Source organism: Erinaceus europaeus, chromosome 2 (assembly GCF_950295315.1).
Source record: "Erinaceus europaeus chromosome 2, mEriEur2.1, whole genome shotgun sequence".
NCBI classification, from domain to species: Eukaryota; Metazoa; Chordata; class Mammalia; order Eulipotyphla; family Erinaceidae; genus Erinaceus; species Erinaceus europaeus.
Window position 1 is genome coordinate 184076318 of NC_080163.1, and position 15641 is coordinate 184091958.

General features: G+C 47.4%; 1 protein-coding gene across 3 annotated transcripts; it reads left to right on the forward strand.

The window, feature by feature from the left end:
• Positions 1 to 5867: 5867 nt before the first annotated feature.
• On the forward strand, positions 5868 to 15419 carry UPK1A (uroplakin 1A). Of its 3 annotated transcripts, XM_060186469.1 has the most exons (8): positions 5875 to 5928; positions 6193 to 6281; positions 9554 to 9754; positions 10735 to 10809; positions 10952 to 11059; positions 13213 to 13392; positions 14837 to 14920; positions 14997 to 15419. In XM_060186469.1, exons 2-8 carry the CDS (start codon positions 6201 to 6203, stop codon positions 15039 to 15041), a joined length of 774 nt encoding a protein of 257 aa, XP_060042452.1. In that variant the 5' UTR covers positions 5875 to 5928; positions 6193 to 6200; the 3' UTR covers positions 15042 to 15419. The 3 variants fall into 3 exon arrangements, with proteins under 3 accessions (XP_060042453.1, XP_060042452.1, XP_007536954.1); XM_060186470.1 differs by lacking the exon at positions 10735 to 10809 and having other exon boundaries at positions 5868 to 5928; XM_007536892.3 differs by lacking the exon at positions 5875 to 5928 and having other exon boundaries at positions 6174 to 6281.
• The last annotated feature ends 222 nt before the right edge of the window (positions 15420 to 15641 follow it).

A 15641-nucleotide genomic window follows, 5' to 3' on the forward strand; every position in this document is an offset into this window, starting at 1 on the left:
GCACCATGTGCGCTTAACTCGCTGCACTACCGCCCAACCCCCAGCATTTGACTTTCAAGCATGAGGTCCTGAGTTCAATCCCTGGCAGCACATGTACCAAAATGATATCTGGTTCTCTCTCCTATCGTTCTCATTAATTAATAAAATCTTTATTTTAAAAAAAACTGCCATTTGCTGAGCCACGTCCCTGTACCAGTTTTTTTATATACCTTTTATTTATTTATTTATTTATTTATTCCCTTTTGTTGCCCTTGTTTTATTGTTGTAGTTTTTATTATTGTTGTTATTGATGTCTTCGTTGTTGGATAGGACAGAGAGCAATGGAGAGAGGAGGGGAAGACAGAGAGGGGGAGAGAAAGACAGACACCTGCAGACCTGCTTCACTGCCTGTAAAGTGACTCCCCTGCAGGTGGGGAGCCCGGGACTCAAACCGGGATCCTTATGCTGGTCCTTGCGCTTTGCGCCACGTGCATTTAACCCGCTGCGCTACAGCCAAACTCCCGTTTTAAAATTTTTTTCAATTGTTTTTTCTTTTTTAATTAATTAATTTATTTATTTATTCATGAGAAAGATAGGAGGAGAGAAAGAACCAGCCATCACTCTGGTACATGTGCTGCCAGGGATCGAGCTCAGGACCTCATGCTTGAGAGCCTAGTGCCTTTGCCACTGCGCCACCTCCCGGATCACCATTTTTAAAAAATTTTATTTATTTATTTATTTATAAATATTCTTTATTATCTTTATTTATTGGATAAACACAGCCAGAAGTTGAGACGGTAGGGGAGATAGAGAGGGAAAGAGAAAGAGAGACACCTTCAGTACTGCTTCACCGCTCGCAAAGCTTTCCCCCTGAAGGTGGGGACTGGGGCTCAAAGCTAGGCCCTTGTGCACTGTAACATATGCGCTCAACCAGGTGCACCACCACCCGATCCCCCTGTTTGTTTGTTTTTTTAATATACTTATTTATGAGAGATTGAGAGGGATAGAGCACTAGAACATCACTTTGGCATATGCAATGCCATGTTATACTCAGGACCTCGCATCTGTGAATTCAAAACTATCCACTGTGCTGTCTCCCAGGCTTCCGGATTTATTTATTTTAATATATGTTTTAATCAAAACCGGAGTTCAGTGGATGAGGTACTGAACTCTCAGGCCTGAAGTCCCAAGTTTGATCCTCAGCATCCCATGTGCCAGAATAGTGCTTTGGTTCTCTCTCTTTTAAGATTTATTTGATTATCTTTTTTTTTTCTTTGCTTCCATGGTTATCACTTGCCCTACGAATCCACTGCTCCTGGATGCTGTTTTACCCATTTTGTTGCCCTTATTGTGGTTGTTGTTGTTATAGCTGTTGTTGTTGGATAGGACAGAGAGAAATCAAGAGAGGAGGAGAAGACAGAAAGTAGGAAAGACACATATCTGCAGACCTGCTTCACCACTCGTGAAGCGCCTCCCCCCCCCCCCCCCGAAGGTGGGGAGCTGGGGGCTCGAGCCCGGATCCTTACGCCAGTCCTTGCGCTTTGTGCCATGCGCGCTTAAGCCACTGTGCTACCTCTCAGCACCCGATTATCAATTTTTCACTAGAGCACTGTTCAGCTGTAGCTCATGGAATTGAACCTGAGACTTTTGGTGCCTCAGACATGAAAGTCCTTTTGCATAATCATTATGCTATCCTCTACCTCCAAAATTACTCATTTTAATTGGAAAGCATCTCTCATTATCAAGTCAGTGTTTTGATGGTGGAATTTAGATTAGGTTTGTTTGCAGATATTCATGTCCTGGGGGAATATGGTTTGGTACCTAAATTTATTATTATTATCATTATTATTTTAATTTATTTATTTTTTTTTTATGTGGGGAGCCCGGGGATCGAACCGGGATTCTTACACCGGTCCTTGTGCTTTGCTCCACATGCGCTTAACCCACTGCGCTACCGCCTGACTCCCCCCCTTTTTTTCATTGTTGTAGTTATTATTGTTGTTGTTATTGATGTCGTCATTGTTAGGACAGAGAAATGGAGAGAGGAGGGGGAGAAAAAGATAGATACTTGCAGACCTGCTTCACCGCCTGTGAAGCGACTCCCCTGCAGGTGGGGAGCCGAGGACTCGAACCGGGTTCCTTATGCCGGTCTTTGCACTTCGCGCCACAAGCGCTTAACCCACTGCGCTACCGCCCGACTCCCTTTTATTATTATTTTAATGAAAGAGAAAGACCAGAGCACTGCCTAGCTTTGGTTTATGGTGGTTCTGGGGATTGAACCGGGTACCTCAGAGACTGAGACATGAAAGTCTTTTGAAAAACCATTATGCTGTCTCTTGCGCCTGGATATATTCTCTAAAAGGCTGTCCCGGAGCTTGTTCAGTGGATAGAGCATTAAAACTGTATGCAGGAGATCTTGAATTCAATCCCCAGCATCACATATCCCATAGCGATTATCTGTTTTTTTTCTCCCTCTCTCTCGTTGATGAAAACAAATAGACCTTAAAAGCAAACAAACAGGGTGTCAGGCGGTAGTGCACCGGGTTAAGCGCACGTGGCGCGAAGCGCAAGTACCGACATAAGGATCCCGGTTCCAGCCCCCGGTTCCCCAACTGCGGTGGAGTCGCTTCACAGACGGTGAAGCAGGTCTGCGGGTGTCTTTCTTTCCCCCTGTCTTTCCTTCCTCTCTCCATTTCTGTCCTATCCAACAATGACGACATCTACAACAACAATAACTACAACAACAACAGAAAAAGGCAACAAAAGGGAAAATAAATTTTAAAATAAAGCAAACACCATAGTAGAAGCCAGGAGAGCACACACTTTCCATATGGAAAGACTCGAGTTTGAGCCTGCATCCACCATGTGGAAGCATCACACTAAGAGGAAGCTTTGAAGCAGTTTTGTGTTGTCTCTCACTCTTCCTCTTTCTCTCCCTGTCTGCCTTTCACCCTCTATCTGATAAAATAAAAATAAAAGCCCACCAGTAGTGGTGGGATTGTGCAGGCATGAAGCCTTGGTGGCAAGGAAACAAAGGGGAACAACAACCTTAGAGAAAACTCTCTGGTCCATGGATTTAGGAAGTTCTTTAAAAGGACTCTAGGTACCAAACTCACATGTACCTGTAGAATCAGCATCATGCCACCAGGGGGCGCTGTCGGAGCAAGATGGGCTGAGAGCTGCAGTGGGGGAAGACTACCTAACAGCAGTCACAGGCCAAGTTGTGTAGCCCAGAGGAAATGAATGGAATTTGAACCTAGGTTTCTGACTACAGCCCCAGAGCATTTTCACCCATAGCTCTTCACTGTGAACCAGTGTGTGTGGGTGTTTGAGGGAGTACTTTTTTTTTTTGCCTCCAGGGTTATTGCTGGGGCTTGGTGCCTGCACTACAAATCCACTACTCCTGGAGGCTATTTTTTCCCCTTTATTGCCCTTATTGTTTATCTTTGTCGTTGTCGTTATTATTATTGTTGTTGTCATTGTTGTTGGATAGTACACAGAGAAATCAAGAGAGGAGGGGAAGACAGAAGGGGAGGGAAAGATAGATGCCTGCAGACTTGCTTCACCACCTGTGAAGCGACACCCTCCCTGCAGGTGGGGCACGGGGGCCTCAAACCGGGATCCCTCTGCTGGTCCTTGCACTTGGCGCCATGTGTGCTTAACCGACTGCGCTAGGGCCCTGACACCCTGAGGGAGTACTTTTCTCCTAGCAAACCCATTCATTGTGCTCTTTCTAGCACACTCCTGTGTTTTGTTTGTTTTTGAAGTTATTAGCACAATAAAGAGAGAACCAGAGCATCTCTCTGGCACATGTGATGCCAGAGATAGAACTTGGTACTTCATATGTTGAAATCCAAAGCTCTAGCCACTGAGCCACCTTCAGGGCTGTTTCTACTTCTTTTTTTTTTCCTCCAGGGTTATTGCTGGGCTCGGTGCCTGCACCATGAATCCACCGCTCCTGGAGGCCTTTTTTCCCCCTTTTTGTTGCCCTAGTTGTTGCAGCCTCGTTGCGGTTATTATTGCCATTGTTGACGTTGCTTTGTTGTTGGATAGGACAGAGAGAAATGGAGAGAGGAGGGGAAGACAGAGAGAGAGGGGAGAGAAAGACAGACACCTGCAGACCTGCTTCACCGCCTGTGAAGCGACTCCCCTGCAGGTGGGGAGCCAGGGGCTCAAACCGGGATCCTTACGCCGGTCCCTGCGCTTTGCGCCATGTGCGCTTAACCCACTGCGCCACCGCCCGACTCCCTCTACTTTTTTTTTAATCCTCACCCCCACTTGACTTCTCTCCACCCCTTTATCCTCAGATAACCTTAGTCTTCTTATCAGTGCTCACTGGTCTGCTGTTGTTTTGCCGCCAGGGTCGTCATTGGTGCCTGCATGATCCATCTACCACTCCCAGTGTATACTTTTTCCTTTTTTCTTTTCTACTTGATAGGACAAAGAGAATTTGAGGGCAGGGATATAGAGAGGGGGAGAGTCAGAGAAACACCTGCAGTACTTGCTTCACTGTTTATGAAATCTCCCCCCTGCAGGTGGGGAGCCAGGCTTGAACTAGGTCCTTGCACATGGTAACATGTATGTTTCATCAGGTGTGCCACCACCTGCCCCCCCCCCCCCGTTTCTTTTTACTTTGTTTTGCCTGGTTACATTGGTTACATATCCTCATAGTACACACCTGGTGAAATTATCTAGTACTTAACTTTTTTCCTTTTGACTTATTTTGTTTTGCATAATCCCCTCAAGCTCCTTCTGTGTGGCTGTGAATGGCAAAAATTTAATCTTTCTTTGTATTCATTTATTTGGGGGTGGGTAGGAAGAACCAGAGCATCACTCTGGCACATGCAATGCCAGGGCTCAAACTCAGGAATTCATGCTTGAGAGTCCAGTGCTATATTCACTGCACCACCTCCTGGGTCACAATTTCATTTTTTTAAAAAAAAACTTTTGAAATATTTCATTTATTTATTAATGAGAAAGATAGGAGGACAGAGAAAGAACCGAACATCACTCTGGCACATGTGCTGCCAGAGATGGAACTCGGGACCTCATGCTTGAGAGTCCAATGCTTTATCCACCGTGCCATCTCCTAGACCACAATTTCATTTTTTCTATAGCTGAAGATTGTTCCATTTTAGGGTCCAGTGGTGGTGCACCTGGTTGAGTGCACACATTACAGTACAAAAGTGGGTTCAATCTCCCAGTCCCCACCCACAGGGGGGAAGCTTCACAAGAGATGAAACAGTGATGCTGGTGTCTCTTCCCCCCCCACCTCTCTCTCCTTTCCCTTTCTGTCTCCATCCAATAAATACATAATAAATGTTTTAATGGTCCATTTAAAAATGGTATCATATCTTTTTTAACCACTTTCATCCAATCATCTACTCAGTCAGTTCTCTCACACTCCTACACTTATCTCAGACACCCCTCCCTCACACACCCATCTACCATCCTTTTGCCTCATCCCACAGCCTATCCCCTTATTTCCTCCCTGCCTGCCTCTCGTGACTAAGTCCTATCCCTACCCCAGCCTCCAGTTCCAGCAGCTGAAAGTGTTCTAGTGTGTAGGAATCACATGTGAGACCCACTTATCTCTCCCTCCTTTTTCCTGGAAGACCCCTGTCCTGGGGAGAGAGACAGCAAGGGAAACACTCACCTCCCCAAACTCACCCACACCCCCTCCAGTACCACAGCCACCTGGGAACCTGGCGACCCATCACCCGGCCTGTGTGGCCAGACAGGAACACAATCTGGAATTTCAGGTCCATAAATCACTTGTGTTGGGGAGGAGGGCTCATAAAGCCGTCTTCCTGTGCTGCCTGACCTCTCCTCCAGACAATTTTCCCGACTTTCTCAGAGACTGGGCCAAGGGGGTGGGTTGGAGTGGGGTGGGCATATATAGGAAGTTACTTTGGGAGGAGCCGGTTTGAGAGGCTTCAGGCACAGAAGGTGAGGATGGCGTTGGGGGAGGGTCTCGGGCACCTGACACTCTGGGAGGACCTGTGACAAGCACTGGTCACTAACAGACCTGCCTGTGCCTCAGTGTTCTCTTCTGTAAACTGTCCTGTCAGTGCTGGGATGTGGGAAGTTTGTGGGGTGGGTTACATTCAGTACCAGTTGGAGCCCAGCAGAGAACCAGGGGTAGCACCTGGCAGCTGGGGTATGGTGGGGTCCGACTGATCTCCTGATCTCAGCCATGTTCCTGTGTCCCAGGCAGGGCCATGGCTTCTGCAGCAGCAGAGACAGAGAAGGAGTCTCCAGCCGTGGTGGGACTGCTGGTACTGGGTAACATCATTATTCTGGTGAGAAATCCCCCAGTTCGGGGTGGGGGGTGGGTGAGTGGGTGGCAGGATGAGGTAATGATGCTGCATGGGATTGGGGTCTGAGGGCTTAGGACTCCCCCAGAGACAGAATGACAGACTTTCAAGTTAGGACAGTTCGACTTGGCCATTCCGGAGCTAGTTGTGTGACCTTGAACAAGAAGCTACTGTCTTCAGAACCTAACAATACCATTCTTTGTTTTAAAGATATATTTATTTTCTTTGTTTCTTTCCTTTTTTTTTTTTTTTTGACAGGACAGAAATGAGAGAGGAGGGGGAGATAAAGAAGGAGCGAGAGGCCTGGGGATACAGCATTAATGGTTCAATCCCCATCATAAGCCAGAGTTGAAAAGTGCTCTGGAAGATAGATAGATAGATAGATGGATGGATAGATAGATAGAGAGAGAGAGAGAGAGAGAGAGAGAGAGAGAAAGGAAGGGAGAGAGAAGGAGAGGGAAACCCACAACACTGCTTCACCACTTGTGAAGTTCCCCCCACCTGCTCCTGCAGCTGGGGACTGACTCAGGATTGAACCCAGGTCCTTGAACATGGTAAAGTGAGTGCTCAACCAGGCGCACCACTGTGCAGCTACTATTTACTTACCTTTTTTTAAAATAAACATTTTATTTTTTAAATATTTATTGGTTAGAGACAGAGAGAAATTGAGAGGGGAAGGAAAGATAGAGAAGGAGAGAGAAAGAGATACCTGTGGCCCTGCTTCACCTCTCAGGATTAATCCTGTAGGTGGGAACCCAGGCCTTGAACTAGCAACATGCACTCAACCAGGTACACCACTGCCCTGTCCTGACCATCTTTTCATGTTCTTGTTGACCATCTCTATGTTCTCTTTAGAGAAGTGTCTATTCAAAATTTCTGCCAATTTTTTTTTATTTGGGTTGTTTTTGTTGTTGCCCTATTTATTTTCAGGGGAGACCAGAAGACCTCTCAGTTCTAACATTACATGGTGACAGAGATTAAACCTGAGACTTCTTGCACACAACCCCAATGTGCTACTGCCATGCTGTATTCCCAGCAACGTGTGTGTGTGTGTGTGTGTGTGTGTGTGTGTGTGTGTGTGTGTGTGTGTGTGTGTGTTATTTGTTTACCAGAGCACTACTCAGCTCTGGTTTATGGCAGTTCAGTGGATTAAACCTGGAACCTCAGAGTGTTGGGCATGAAAGTCTTTTTGCAGAACCACTGTGCTGTCTCCACAAACCAAACCCAAGTGTAATTTTTCAAAGATGTTGCACCAGACAGCCTGTTTCACATTTAAGCTCAGCCTCTCTGTAGCTGGAAATGTGTGGTAATAAACATTCTAGTTCTCTGTTTCCTCATCTTTAAGATGGAGATAGAGTAGGACTTCTGAGAGAATACAATGGGTTTTTAGGTTTTAAAAAATTATGATAAGTGTATTGCACAAAAGTAAAATACTCTGGGGGGGGGGGGTTCAGGTCCTGAAACATGATGGCAGAGAAGGACCTAGTTGGGGTTGAATTGTTGTATGGAAAACTGGGAAATGTTATGCATGTACAAACTACTGTGTTTTACTGTTAACTGTAAACCATTAATCCCCAATAAAGAAAGTTAAAATTTTATGAGAGAGAGCTCTGGCACAGGTGATGATCAAACTCCAGACCTCATACCTGAGAATCCAACACTTTACCCACTATGCCACCTCCCAGATTTTCCAGTTAATGTGCTTAGATGGAAGCTTGGCACACATGGCTACTATCTGTACTAGTTATAAACTCTGGTGACCATGATTATCCTTGAAAGCTGTTTCACTGTACAACTGATTGATTTAATTGCTGTCGGAAGCTCCCTCTGAGAAATTTTCCCCTCTTTCTCTTCCCTATCCCCCACCCCACTGGTAACCTACTTCTGTTTCTCCAGCATATTTATTTGTTTTGTTTTATTTTAATGAGAGAGATAGAGAGAGACCAGAACACTGCTCATCTCTGGCTTAAGGTATTATTGGAGATTAAACGTAGGACCTTAGAACCTCAGGCATGAAAGTCTTTTTGCACAATCATTATACTATACCTCTCCACCCCGTTTCCCCCCAAACACTGCTCAGCTCTGGATTATGGTAGTACTGGAGATTGAACCTGGGACTTTGGAGACTTAGGCATGAAGGTCTTTTTGCAAAACCATTATGCTATCTCCCTGGCTCTAGTATTTTTTTTAAATATTTATTTATTCCCTTTTGTTGCCCTTGTTTTTATTGTTGTAGTTATTATTGATGTCATTGTTGTTGGATAGGACAGAGAGAAATGGAGAGAAGAGGGGGAAGACAGAGAGGGAGAGAGAAAGACAGACACCTGTAGACCTGCTTAACCACTTGCGAAGCAACGCTCCTGCAGGTGGAGAGCTAGGGGCTCGAACCGGGATCCTCCTGCTCCACCTGCATTCTCAGTGACCCTGCTACTCGGCACTCCCACAGCTGAGTAGCCCACCTCTGCAGGGCGTCCTGAGTCTTGGCCTGTTCATTCAGTGTCGCAGGGAATAACTGTGGGGGCTGTGACTTGCCTGCCTGAGCAGGTGTATCCTGCAAACTTAATTTCTGCTCATGGACTTACTGGACCAAAAGGCTGAGGTCTTTGTAATTGTTGGGGCTGGGGGCATGGTACACCTGGTTGATCACATGTGTTACCATGCACAAGGACCCAGGTTCAAGCCTCTGGTCACCACCTGAAGGGGAAGATTCATGATCAGTGAAGCAGTGCTGCAGCATTCTCTCCCTCTTTCCCTTCCCTCTCAATTTTTCTCTTTCTCTATCCAAATAAATAAATAATAAAATACTTTTAAGAAACTATTGTGGGGCAGGGGAAGAGAGCATAATCGTTATGCAAAGAGACTTTCATCCCTAAGGCTCCAAAGTCCCAGGTTCAATTTCCCACACCACCATCAATCAGAGCTGAGTAGTGCTCTGGTAAAAAAAAAAAAAAAAAAAAAAGGAAAGAAAAGAAAAAAGAAAGTTATTGTGGCCACATTCCCATCTGGGAGATTAACAGCATGTGACCAAGGGCTGCTCTGTTCCAGCCCTGGGCTCCAGGCTGTGCAGGTGGCATCTCCTGTCATCCTGTGGTGGGGCTTGGGGGTAGGGTGCTCCCTACCTCCATATCCCCCTGGCCTCTGCCAGCCTCACTCATCTCCTCTCTTCGCCAAGAGCATGGTGGAGGTTCCCTTCCAGAACAGCACTTGCAAGGGCTGCTGTCCCCTAGTAGGCTATTCTAACCGGCCACCTCATCCAGCTATCAGGCCTGGCCCTGTTTGCTGAGACGGTGTGGGTGACAGCTGACCAGTACCGTGTATACCCACTGATGGGTGTCTCGGGCAAGGATGATGTCTTCGCGGGCGCCTGGATCGCCATCTTCTGTGGCTTCTCCTTCTTCGTGGTGGCCAGCTTGGGTGTGGGTGCAGCGCTCTGCCGTCGCCGCTCCATGGTCCTCACGGTGAGCCCCGGGAGGCTCGGGTGAGGGGGGTGGGCACAGAAATCACTACAGTCAGGACAGCCACCACACCACAGTCACTGGGTATTTTCAGCCTGGCAGTACATGTGGCCCTTGTGACAGTCTATTCAGCTTTGCATTACCAATTTTTAAAATTTATTTATTAGCCAGAGCACTGCTCAGCTCAGGCTTATGGTGGTGCTGGGGACTGAACCTGGGACCATGGTGTCTCAGGCATAAAAGTTTTTTTTGGGGGGGTCAGGCGGTGGCTCAGTGGGTTAAGCGCATGTGGCGCAAAGCGCAAGGACCGGCATAAGGATCCCGGTTCGAGCCCTGCAGGTGGGAGCCAGAGGCTGGAACCAGGATCCTTCAGCTGGTCCTTGCGCTTTGCGCCACCTGCACTTAACCTGCCATGTTACGCCCAACTCCCATAAAAGTCTATTTGCATAACCATTATGCTATCTTCCCTGCCAGTATTATTATTATTGATTTATTTATTTGTGAGAGGCAGAGAGATAGAACCAGAGCATCGCTCTGGCACATGCAATACCCGGTATCACACTTGGTACTTCATGCTTGAGAGTCCAACACTTTATCCACTGTGCCACCTCCCAGGCAGCTATATTTATATTGCAGCTATATTGTTTGCTTGCTTGTTTGTTTTCAAAGAGTATGAGATAAACTGAGCATCTCTCTGCCACACGCATTGCCAGGGATCAGACTCAGAACCTCATGCTCCCAAGTCCAACACTGGCCACTTTGCCAAAACATTACAGAGCTTTGGTTGATGGTAGTAGTGCCAGGGATTGAACCTGGGACCTCAGAACCTCAGAGCCTCAGGCATAGGGTCTGTTGCATCACCACTGTGCTGTCCCCTGACCCTTTGATTGCACTTTTACCAAAGAATCCATCTCTAGAAGGGGTATGACTTCACAGGCTTCACCCCGGGTGGGTGGTCCCTCCATGTCTCCATCTCTCCCCAGTACCTGGTGCTGATGCTCATTGTTTACATCTTTGAGTGCGCTTCCTGCATCACCTCCTACACCCATCGAGACTATGTGAGCCATCAGAGTTGGGGGTGGGGTGGGCATGACTTCCTGGGGGGCAAGAGGTGGGGCATGAAGGTCTTGGGGTGGGGGTGGAATCCACCTCTCTCCCCACCCAGCCCATCTGGATGCTGTCTTTCCTGACCCTCCACAGATGGTGTCCAACCCATCCCTGATCACCAAGCAGATGTTGACCTTCTACAGTGCAGACACGGCCCAGGGCCAGGAGCTGACCCGCCTCTGGGACCGCATCATGATTGAGGTGGGTGAGGCAGGCTGACCAGGGCTCAGGGTCACTGGAGCTCCTGGAAGGTGGAATTCATTCAGAAGGTGGTCTGACAGGGCAGGACTCCTCCAGTCATTGCCATTACCATAAGAGTAGACAAGACCCCAACAGGCAGTCACTTGCCCAGAGTCAAACCTACCAGATTCAAACCAGGCAGCCTGAATTGAGAATCAACTATGTAATTACAGACACGTAGCAGTCATTTTGTGAAGTGCTGTGCAAAGCTTATTTAATCCTCACAACCATTCCCTTAAAAAAGGTCAGCTTCCTTAAAATATTTATTTTTAAATTTTATTATTATTATTATTATTATTATTTTGGTCTCTAAGGTTATCGCTGGGGCTTGGTGCCTGCACCACAAATCCACTGCTCCTGGAGGCTATTTTTTCCCCTTTTGTTTTCCTTGTTATCGTTGTTGTTGTTGTTATTGTTATTGCTGTCATTATTACTAGATAGGATAGAGAGAAATGGAGAGAGGAGGGGAAGACAGAGAGGGTAGAGAAAGATAGACATCTGCAGACCTGCTTTACCACTTGTGAGGCGACCCCCCTGCAGATGGAGAGCTGGGGGCTCAAACTGGGATCCTTACACCAGTTCTTACGCTTTGCATCATGTGCGCTTAACCCGCTGCACTACCACCCAGCCTCCAAAAGATTTATTTATAAAAGAGTGGGGTAGAAAACCAAAGCATCCCTCTGACACGTACGGTGCCAGGGATTGAACTCGCGACTTCATGCTTAAGAGTGCAATGCTTTTTTTTTTTCCTCCAGGGTTATTGCTGGGCTCAGTGCCTGCACCATGAATCCACTGCTCCTGGAGGCCATTTTTTCCCCCTTTTGTTGCCCTTGTTGTTATAGCCTCATTGTGGTGCCATTGTTGATGTCGTTCATTGTTGGATAGGACAGAGAGAAATGGAGAGAGGAGGGGAAGACAGAGAGGGGGAGAGAAAGACACCTGCAGACCTCCTCCACCGCCTGTGAAGCGACTCCCCTGCAGGTGGGGAGCCGGGGGATCGAACCGGCATCCTTTCGCGGGTCCCTGAACTTTGCGCCACATGCGCTTAACCCACTGCGCCACCGCCCGACCCCCAAGAGTTCAATGCTTTATCCACTGTGCCAACTCCGAGATCTCTGAAAGATGTGTGTGTGTGTGTGTGTGTGTGTGTGTGTGTGTGTGTGTGTGTGTATGTAAATATATATCCTTTTGGTGCTTGCACAAATCCATTGCTCCTGGCAGCCATTTTTTTTCTTTTTCATTTTCATTTTTCTTTGATAGAACAGAGAGTAATTGAGAGGAGAGGAGGCAATAGAGAGAAAAAATAGACACCTGTAGTACTTGATTTGCCACTCACAAAGTGCCACCCACAACAGGTGAGGATCAGGGGCTCGAGCTCAGGTCCTTGTACATGATAGGTAATGTGTATGCTCAACCACATGTGTCACTGCCTAGCCCCCATGTTAGGTTTTGATGGCAATGGATACAAAAGAATTATAAAATAGGGAGTTGGGCGGTAGCGCAGTGGGTTAAGTGCATGTGGTGTGAAGCACAAGGACTGGCTAAGGATCCTGGTTTGAGCCCCCGGCTCCACACCTGCAGGGTGGTCGCTTCACAGTTGGTGAAGCAGGTCTACAGGTGTCTTTTTCTCCTCTTCTCTGCCTCCTCCTCCTCTTTCCATTTCTTTCTGTCCTATCCAACAACGAAGACATCAACAACAACAACAATAATAACTACAACAATAAGACAACAAAGGCAACAAAAAGGAAATATTTTTTAAAGAATTATAAAATAATAAAAATTTATAATTATAAAATAATTATATTTTAAATAATTAATAATTAAATAATTATAAATAATTAAACATTTAAATAATTATAAAATAATATATATTATAATTATAAAATAATTATAAAATAAAATATAGTGGAGGTTTGATCAACCCCTCCCCCATCCTCCCAATGAAATCTCTTTACACACACACACACACACACACACACACACACACACACACACACACACACACGTCAGCTGGTTGTGACCCAGCCTGGTCTTGCCCTTCACTGTGTGACCTCAGGCCAGCCCCCCATACCTTTCTGAACTGGAGCTTGCCTGACTCCTGCCTTTCTCTCCAGCAACAGTGCTGTGGCACCTCTGGCCCCATGGACTGGGTGAACTTCACCTCAGCCTTCCGGGCAGCCACCCCAGAGGTGGTGTTCCCCTGGCCCCCGCTGTGCTGTCGCCGGACGGGTAACTTCATTCCGATCAATGAAGAAGGCTGCCGCCTGGGCCACACAGACTACCTGTTCACTAAGGTGTGTCCCCACCCCCTGAGGCCTCTGTCCACCCAGTCATCTGGCCTCTAACTCCCTCTTTGGTCCTCCTTTCTCTTCTGTATTGCTCCTCTGCCAGACTTTCTCTTCCTCTCCTATCTCTCTGATGCTTTTGACTCTTTCCACCTGCCTTGGCAAGTCAGTGGGGGTACACACACCTGCCACTTTACTCAGGGGTTAAGCACGACTGTAGTGATAATAACTATGCTCAGCAAGCACTGAGTCTTTCCACAGGGGCTCCACACATGAATAAGTTCATGTTTTCCTGGAGGCCATTTCCCCTCACCTCTTTCTATTATAAAGAGGAGAGACATCATAGCACCACTCCATCATCACAGAGCTTTCTTGGATGCCCTGCACAGTTTCCCAAATGGTGCTGGGGGGATCAGACCCAGACTCTCACACATGACAAAGGGTCTGCGATCTCCCAGCCCCATACTTTGCTGAACCTGAATGCTTATCTTATTTTATCCTCACCGTGGTCTTGGAAGGTACAGATCATAATAGCCTCATTTCACAGCTGGTGAAATAAGAGAGATCACTCACTCATAAGGGGTGGGATTTGATTTCTGGAGGTCAGCTTCCAACTACTTAGCTACTGCAAGATGAGTGCAGAGGCAGAGAGAGAAAGCAGAGAGGAGGGGGCTCAACTAAGAGGAGATGCAGTGGGCCTGGGCAGAACTCCATGGGTAGAGCACATGCCTTCCGTTTTAAGAGGCCCAAGATTAGACCCCTAGCATCACATGAGAGCAACAAAGACAAAAACAGGTGGATCTCCATGCTTGGCAAAACAGTACGCTAGGGTCTCCTCTCTCTCTCCCCCTTTCTCTGATATTTTTTTCTCTTTTATTTGATAGGACTAAAATTGAGGGGGGTAGAGATAGAGAAGGAAAAAGAAAGACACCTGCAGCACTGTTTCATCACTAGTGAAGCTTCCCTTCTGCAGGTGGGGACTAGGGGCTTGAACCTGGTTCCTTGCACATGTGTGCTCTCAACTGGGTGTGTCACCACCTGGCCTTTCAACTTTCCTCTTGACTGCTTCCAAGTCAGAGGTCTACCTGAAGGTCTTTTACAAGTGGGGCTCCCATTCCACTCAGCCCCTGAATGAGGTGTCAGGATTGGACTGATAGGAAAGGTCGGCTTCACCCCTCTATACTCGCCCTGCCCTCCAACACGTGGGCAGTACAGAAAGCTGGCTCTAAACAAAAGCAGCCTTAGATGGCTATGGCCATGACCAGGGCAGCACTGATTTTCCCTGGAGCCTGAGCTCAACATCTTATCCCTATTGTCATCCCATTCCCCACCGCCCTCCAAAAACAAACAAACAAAAAACACCAGTTGGTTGGCATTGTCAGAGTTCACAGTCTAGACCTGAGAGGGCAGCCTGCCCTGCAGACACTATCCCAGCCCACTGTCCCCCACCCAGGGCTGCTTTGAGCACATAGGCCACGCCATCGACAGCTACACATGGGGCATCTCCTGGTTCGGCTTTGCCATCCTGATGTGGACGGTGAGATGTGGGGAGCCCCGGTCGGCTGGGTGGGCAGGGGGCCGGGGCATCCTCTCCTGACTATCTCCCTGGCCAGCTGCCTGTGATGCTGATTGCCATGTACTTCTACACCACGCTGTGAGGAACAGGGAGGCCAGGCCAGGGTGCACATCCTCTCCCTCCTGCTTGGCTGCCTTCATCCAAGATCTGAGCTCTGCCAGGAGTGGGGGTTCCCAGAAACCACCGGACACCTGTGCACAGGCCCTGACCCCCCTTAATCTCATCGCACCTGACTCCTGTCTTCCACAGTCATTGAAATCTTAGGGTTCCTGCCTAGGATTGCTTCCCTGTTCACGGTGGGTGTTTCCACACTGGCTGAATAATTTGCAATATCCTCAAAGCTCTGGTAGACTGGAGTTGCCATGAAGGGAGGGATGGATTCTGTCTTGAATGCTCCATTGTCCTGCATTGCTCAGCTCAGGGTTGAGTGTGGACAGGCAATAAATACTGGTTGAATGAGTTAATTTGTTCTTTTCTGGGGCAATGGGAAATGGACACCAACTCTTCCACTGGAGGTGATAGAATCTCAACTGGTGTTGACTAGTGAAGTATAAAATGGAATTCACTGGCTCCTGTAACTTGAGTCTGTAGGGCAGGCTTTAGGCATGGCTGGACCAAGGACCTCAATGTATGTTTCCGGGAAGCTTGCTTCATTCTCAGACACACTGTCTCTGACAATAAC